Source organism: Arachis ipaensis, chromosome B03 (assembly GCF_000816755.2).
Source record: "Arachis ipaensis cultivar K30076 chromosome B03, Araip1.1, whole genome shotgun sequence".
In the NCBI taxonomy this organism is placed as follows: domain Eukaryota; kingdom Viridiplantae; phylum Streptophyta; class Magnoliopsida; order Fabales; family Fabaceae; genus Arachis; species Arachis ipaensis.
Window position 1 is genome coordinate 113,883,693 of NC_029787.2, and position 8,218 is coordinate 113,891,910.

Below are 8,218 nucleotides of genomic sequence, written 5' to 3' on the forward strand. Positions count from 1 at the left end.
GACGTGAACGCGTGAATTGGAAGCTGCACGAGTGACGCGAATGCGTGGACGACGCGCACGCGTTGCAAGGCAAAACGCTGGATAACGCGAACGCGTGGATGACGCGATCGCGTGACATGCGCGATCTGCAGAATTTGCAGAATTCGCTGGGGGCGATTTTGGGCCATGTTTTGACCCAGTTTTCGGCCCAGAAAAGCATATTAGAGCCAAGGAACATGGAGAGACCGACACACAACTCTCATTCCGCATCATTTTCAGTTTTAGATCTGACTTTACTCCTCCTCTAGGTTTTCTCTCTACACATTCATAGTTCTTAGGATTCTGTTTTTATTGCTTTTTGGATTGGGATATTGAGAAGAGTTATTACATCCGCAAGACTTCATCATTCTAGTTTGTTTTCCTTACTTGTCACTTACTCTTTCATATCCTTAATTTGTTCAGAATTACTATTGGATTATTTTTAGAATTTATTAATACAAGAACTATTTTTATTTTTAATTGGTCTTTTTTATTATTATTTATCATGTCTTCCTTTATTTCCCTTTCTTATTTTGTGAAGTTTACATTCATAATGAGCGAGTAGTTCCCTAACTTGATTGGGAGTTGATTGAAAGGAGAACCTTGAGTTGGAATACTCAAGAAAAAAATTGTAATTGGGTTTATTGTTGGATCGCCCTCTAGTCACTGACACTAATCCTTCCCAAGGGAGAGGATTAGAACTTGTGAACAGAAGTAGACTTCCAACTTGCTTGACTTTCCTCTACCTAGTAAAGGATAACTAAGCATAACAACCCTCAATTATTAATTAATCTTGGGAGAACTCCAACAAGGATAGAACTTCCGATTAATCTACTCCCGGTCAAGATTTTTATTTAAATTACATAAATTCTCTGATTTAATTTCCTATTTATCAAAATCAAAACCATTTTGGAAAATATCTGATCAATAAAATAGCACATCTTTCTGTAACTCGTTGGGAGACGACTTGGGATTCATACTCCCAGTATTTTAATTCTAATTTTGTGACAACCCTTTTAAATTGATAGGCAGATTTTTGTTGGTTAAGAACTGTACTTGCAACGTATCTCTTATATTAATTTCTTAATCCGCCAATTTTTGCCACGTCAATGCGCTTTTGGGGTATCGACTGGAAATTTCTTAGGTTTTGTTGTCCATAAAAATGGAATTGCAATCGATAAAAATAAGGCTGATGCAGTATTGGCATTATCTGCACCCAAATCGAAGAAAGAAGTGCAGTCCTTCCTAGGAAATGTGAATTATCTCAGGAGGTTCATTTCGAATCTCTCTGATCGAACTCGAGTGTTTGCTCCTTTAGTGAGACTAAAGAGTGATTCACAGTTCGAATGGACGAATGAGCATCAACTAGCATTCGATTCGATTAAGACTTATTTATCGAAGGCTCCAATTATGGCGAATGTTCGTCCATATGAGCCCTTAAAATTATACATTGCAGTATCTAAAAATATGATTGGGTGTATGTTAGCCCAAGATGATGAGAACGGGCATGAGCGGGCCATTTATTACCTTAGTCGAGTTCTAACTGACATCGAAACAAGGTATTCCCCGATAGAGAAATTGTGTTTGTCTCTATACTATGCTTGTATGAACTTAAAGTGTTATATGGTGGCTAAATCGGTAAGGGTTATAGCGCAAACTGATCTCATCAAATATATGTTAAGTTTTCTAATGTTGCGAGGGCGTTTAGGAAAATGGATGCTGGCACTGACATCGTTAGATTTGCAACATGTCCCGGCTAAAGCTGTAAAAGGACAGGTCATTGCAGATTTTCTTGTTGATAATTCGAACGATCTGAATGACCAGGGGGCAAATGTAATCGACATTGAAGTTGATTATTGGAAGTTATATTTTGATGGATCGAAGCACAAAGATGGTGCAGGGGTTGGAATTCTTATTATTTCACCAGAGGGGATTCCATCAGAATTTCTTTTCGAGTTAAAATATCCTTGCTCGAATAATGTGGCAGAGTACGAAGCTTTAATTTTGGGTCTCGAAATATTAATTAGTAAAGGGGCTTTGAAAGTCCAGATATTAGGGGATTCCCAGTTGGTTTTGAAGCAGTTATCCAAGGAGTTTAAATGCAATAATGAGAAGTTGCAAAAGTATTTAACAACTGATCGAGAGTTGTTAACCTCCTTTCGAAAAGTTTTTTTGGTTCACATTCCCAGAATCCATAATGAAATTGCTAATAAATTAGCCCAAATTGCTTCGAGATATAGAATCGGTCCAGAGACTCTTAAAAAATTGGCTAGTATCCATCAAATATTAGTACCTGCAAATGAAAGAGAGGCTTTGTGTATAGATGAATGGAAGATAATGACTGGAGAAAGCCTATTGCTCAGTATTTAAAAGATCCCAATATTCCAGTCGATAGAAAGATGAAATTGCAAGCAATAAATTTTGTCTTGATGGCTGATGAGTTGTATAAGAAAGGGATCGATGGCTACTGGTCAGCGAATTAAAAATTTTGCAGCCTCAAGGAATATCAGTATGATCACTTCAACTCCTTACTATGCTCAAGATAATGGGCAAGTTAAGGCAGCAAATAAAATTCTGATAAGTCTGATCAAAAAGCATATCGGAAATAAGCCTTGAACATGGCATGATACTTTAAGCCAAGTACTTTGGGCTTATCGAAATTCACCAAGAGGGTCAACAAATACTTCACCCTATAAATTAGTTTATGGCCATGATGCAGTGCTACCGTTAGAAATTAATTTGAATACTTTGAGAGTATCAAAATAGAATGATTTGCCAGTTAATGATTACTGGAATGCAATGTTCGATGAGTTAAATGAATTAGACTCAGAGCGAATCCTGACACTTAATAATATGATTCGACAAAAAGAAAGTATTGCTCGAAGTTATAATTGTCAAATAAGGGAGAAATATTTTAATATAGGCAAGTTGGTTTTAAAAGTTATTTTGCCAATGGAAAAGAAATCGAAATTTCTTGGCAAATGGTCCCAAACTTGGGAAGGCCCTTTTCAAGTGATAGGATCATATTTTGGGAATGCATATCAAATCAAGGATATCAAATCGGGAAAAATAATTCACTCGATTAATGGAAAATACTTGAAACGGTATTACTGTTGGCTAAATTAAAGTCAAACATGCATAAGTCCAGAAAAGATGGAAACCATTACAAAGAAGTAAAGCCTGAGGTAAAGAAATTCTAGATGCCAAAAGTTTTGCCAAATATGAACATAGCTTTGCCCTTTTATTGTACAAAGCTGTAAGTGCCTTGACCTACTTAAACTTGTCGAATTGGACTATTTCAAGTTGTTTCTCGTATTCTTCTCGTTTAGTCTCAATCGAAACAATTTCTTTTATGAGATTTTTTTGTTCCTATGGAAACCATTACAAAGAAGTAAAGCCTGAGGTAAAGAAATTCTAGATGCCAAAAGTTTTGCCAAATATGAACATAGCTTTGCCCTTTTATTGTACAAAGCTGTAAGTGCCTTGACCTACTTAAACTTGTCGAATTGGACTATTTCAAGTTGTTTCTCATATTCTTGTCATTTAGTCTCAATCGAAACAATCTCTTGGATGAGATTTTATTGTTCCTACTGAGTAGTAGTAAAAGGTTTGGCTATATCAACTCGTCTTTGGCATATTTTGGCGAGCTTTTCATTGATTTGGACTAATTCTGTTTCAAGTCTTGCTTCTTATTTGTCATAAAAAGCTTGAACAGAAATAGCATGAGAGATCCTTAAATCGAATTCTTCAGGGGAAGCTTTGATTGGTTGAAGGGTTGTAGTACAACTCTCCACTTCGGTTTTGATCTTAGCTTTTCTGTTTTCGATCTCTTGAAGTTTTCTTTGGGAAGCTACGCTGTCATTGGCAAGTTGTTTGCATTGTTGGACTATAGCAGAATATGGGGTAGAAGCCAGGAGTTCAAAGGCAGAATTTAAAAGATCAGATAAAAGCTGCCTGAGAAGCGCATCGCTGATCCAGGCAGCAGGTGGATGATCCAGGAGTTTTAGAAGAGAACGAAGTTGTTCTTGAATATCAACACTCAACTCAAATGAAGGTCTCGATGTAGAAGGTCTTGGAAGTGTTGGCACTGGTATAGGCACTTCGTTTTTCTGGATAGCATGGTTTAAGATAGAGATCAGGCTGGCTAAAGTAGCACTTTGAGGTGTGGTAGAAGTGCTCGAATTTCCAGATCCTGGTCATGGAGGAGTTTGAAATCCAGCCTGTTGAGGAGGAATAGAAAATTCTTGGGGAGTTTCTAAAACTCTGGATCGAGATGAGTCTGAATTGGTAGTCTCAGCAACTCGAGAGACAGAATCAGAATCCGGGGCACTTGGTTTTTAGCAGAAAGTGCAGCCTGATTGTTTGGTGAGGTTGGCTCAAGTATCTGAGTTTGTGTTGGAGAATACGGTGAAGGATCTTTTGTCAAATCGACCACTTGTGTTATACGGGGAGTTGGAAAGGCAGCTTGAAGTGGTTGAGTGGATTCTGTGGCTTGGATCAAATCGTGGGATGTAGAGTGTCCCAGGTCAAGTTGTTGTTGCAGAGGCGGTTGATCAGGGGCCACAGGAGATGTGATTGAGTGAGCATCAGTGGAAGGCTGACATAAAGGTACATAACTATAAGTTGAGATTTATTCTAACCTAAATAAAGTATGCGTAGAAATGATAATGTTATCAGAATGAGTCTTGGTTTTCGAATCAGTCGACTGCCAGGGTCTGAATCGGCCGTATCCTCCGATTGACAGGAACCAGCAAGGATGTCTTGGATGGGTTGTCCACTTCCATCAGAGCTTTCACTTGATGGCTGCAGCCGTAACTGATGGAAAATCAAAATTGAATGCTGTTAAGCAAATGTGGTTTCCAAAATATTTCAATTTCGAGTACATGAATATGTAAAAGTAATTACCCTTCTAGAAGCCCTGGTAGGAGTCCTTCGACTTTTGTGTTGTGGTTGTTGTGAGGAGATTGTGATCTCAGCTTTCTTTTTTGGGTTCTTTTTGGAGAACCCTCAGCAACAGGAGCTATTCGAATTGCAAATTGCTGAATTTCCTCTAAAGTACGAGTGTATTTAGAGTAATAAGTAGTAAACCATTTGAAGCAGGATTTGGTGATGTAGGAGCTGCGATCATAAACAAGGAAATTGAAACGTTCCTTGTGTTGCTGGTTTTTTAAAAGGCAAGCATCAAGTTTCTTTTGGGAAGTCAGAATGATATGGCAGAATGGTTCACTATTTCGAGGTAGTGGAGATGGGATGACTTGAGAAAATCCCAGTTGCCTGGCTGTAAAATGAGGGGCATACAGGGTCACTTTGAACCTTTCTTTTTTGTGCTGAGGTACTCTTGTAGGAATTATTTGGACAGCTAGTAAATTTGCCCAATTCTGATTTGCATGTTCGTTTTCTTCAGTATCATTTGGGAAGAGTAAACGATCAAGCCAAGCAGGACCACAATTTCGACGCATAAAATGAGCGAAATTGAGGTTGTCATTGTAGAAATCTTTACAAGACTAGAAGAGAGAAAAAATAGCCCAGAATCGGTCTTCATCCGTTTATGTATTTGTGAAGTTGGGCTTGTAATCAGCTAATCGAAAGCCTTTGATGTGTTGTTTATCAGTACCACCACCTCCAAGCTTTGTCATAAAATTTTCAAAAATGGCATTAAGCCATAGTTGGAGGAGCCAGAGGGGCCACCTGTACTAATCATACAATTGTCTCGGAGACAATGTACAAATTGGCCAAGTTCTTCAAAGATATACCCTAGGAGAAGTTTGGCCAAATTGAGAGCTTTCCCTTCATGAAGTAGAGCAGCCAAGGGAAGGAAAAATTTTGACATCTGAACGCTTCGAGAACAGAAAATAATTGCATTCAGCCAATAGAATAGGAAGGCTACATGCTCGTCTTCCGTAACAGCAGTGCCTTCTGCACCCATGTTCTGGGCAATGAACTCACTGTAAGAAGTGGATAAGACAATATTGTAGTGGCGCTCAGGCTGCATATCAGGATTACAGTCTGGAAATTTATTGGAAGCCCTGTAATAGCGGCTACATCTAAAAGAGACATACCAATCATTCCACAAGGAAGGTGGAAGTTGTTGGTTGTCCGGTTCCAAAAACAAGTCACAGCTCCAATCATCCAGGAGAGCGTTGAAAGTGAGAAGTGAGAAAGTTGTAACAGTTCTTGGATCCCCAGAGCCTCCCAATCAGCAGTCTTTGTTGGGGCGAGGCGTTGATACCAGGCTGTAAAATCAGACCCTCGAAGATTAATTTTTGGATTATTCCTGAAAGGTTTCTGGTTAATGAAGAGGGAGATATCAAGGGTTTGGTTAATTAACAAATCTTCCCCTCGAGCACTGGAGAAGAAAGATGTTTTCTTATTTGCCCTCTATAGAGATTCGACGGGCCCAAGGAAGCAGTGGGTATCTCCCCCTACTGTGAAAGGGATTAAGATTTTGGTATCATTAGTTTGAAGCTGTGGGTCGTCAATGACTTCATCATTGACTTGATTCAGTATATGGAGGGTTGGTGGAGTTGGTGGCGCAACCATGTGACCTTTACCCTTGTCTTGGGCAGCAGCATGGGAAGAGGAAGTGGCCATTGCAGAACAGAGAAGAAGGAAGTTTTGAAAAGTTAAGGGTAACACGAGAGGAATTCGGAGAGTAAGGGGTCGAGAAAATTTTGAACAAGGGCAAGAATGATGAATTTAAAATGTTAATGTAGCCGTTATTACAGGAGGAATGCAAAAAGAGGTAACTTCGCGAAGAAGGTGAAGTGGTGGAAAGAGAAAGCGTAAGTCTCAGGAAACATGTCGAGTAGATCAGCATTAATGGGAAGGTTAAATGGTAATTATTGTTGATTTAAGAGATTAAAATTTGAATTTGAATTTGGATTAAGTGTTTTATCTTCCAATAATGTTATCGAAGACAAACACATTAATCCAATGGGGTAATTTGTTGATCAAAAAATATTTTTCGATTAAGGCGAGGTAGTTCGAAGTGATAAAGAAATCAAAGAATTCGAACGGTCTTCGAAAAGATACATGCGCAAGCGTGGGTTGGAGGTAATCGACGCGGATTCGACTACATTTACTTTATTAAATCGAATAGGTCAAATCGAACAAGATTTTTGAGACAGGTAATCGAACAAGATATTCAAATGAGTAGATCGAGCAGTTATGGTAGTGGAGAAGTTAGAGGCTTTCATCACGCGAGGAAATCATGGAAAATGTTTATAGCCAAAAGGCGGGAACGGTTATCAAAGAGTATGCATTCAAGACTGTGTTTTTGTAATTAATTGTAATTAGTTGTCAGTTACCAAAAGTATATTATAAATACTAGGAGGTTTTAGGGAATAAGCGTTGAAACTTTAACTCAGAAAACACTCAAGCATACTCACATTCCCAGATAATTCCTGAGTCTGCGATCGAGTAACTTTTCTGTAGGGTTCCTTCTATGTTTTCTTTCTTTCAATTTATCTTCTTGTAAACTTTATTTTTCAAGCAGATTTATCTTTCAAGTTTTCTTTATTTTCATTGTTCAATTTACATTTCTACATTTTAGATTTTCATGTCAAAACCCTTTGACCCCAGTCAAAGGCATTTTACTGCTTTCCTTCAATTTCAACGCAAACCTTTTTTGTTTTCAGCACATTTTCTTTTCGAAAACTTTACCTTTTTTGTTTCTTTTATTGATTTATAAATTTTAATTTATTTTTTATCTCAAAACACGTCTAATCGAAGACACTTTGATTTATTTTTAGAAAACTGGTACCTGCACAGAGAAGTAGGTTTCACTTCCAAACCACTAGATATCAAACCACCATCAATTTATTAAAAATCGATAAAATACCTACTAAAACTCTTATTAACTTAGACATCAAAATTCCTTTGCAGATATTCCTACTATTGTCCAGACGCAAACATTAGAACCCTCCTCTCTTCTTCTAGCATACAAATCAAACTTACTACCTAAAAACGTTTAAATCCAAAATAATTCCAATTTCAAATAACACCTCGAAAGTCGAAACATATCTCTATGGTCAAAATGACCGAAACATCACATTCCACTACATACATTATTATACGAGAACAACTTTTTATACTATATTATTGCTTGATACTTAATTGATATATGCTGCAATTTCATTATTATTAATTCATTTAATAACAAATTCACAACCAATTAATTTGAGTACAGACTTCTTCGGAA

At 37.7% G+C, this 8,218-nt stretch overlaps 1 protein-coding gene across 1 annotated transcript; it reads left to right on the forward strand.

Moving 5' to 3' along the window:
- Window positions 1,429–2,388, forward strand: LOC107633604. The gene has a single exon (XM_016337212.1). It carries the CDS (start codon window positions 1,429–1,431, stop codon window positions 2,386–2,388), a length of 960 nt encoding a protein of 319 aa, XP_016192698.1.

Excerpts from the sequence above, each read along its gene's own strand:
- LOC107633604 (XM_016337212.1), top strand. The coding sequence starts at position 1,429 with ATGGCGAATGTTCGTCCATATGAGCCCTTAAAATTATACATTGCAGTA.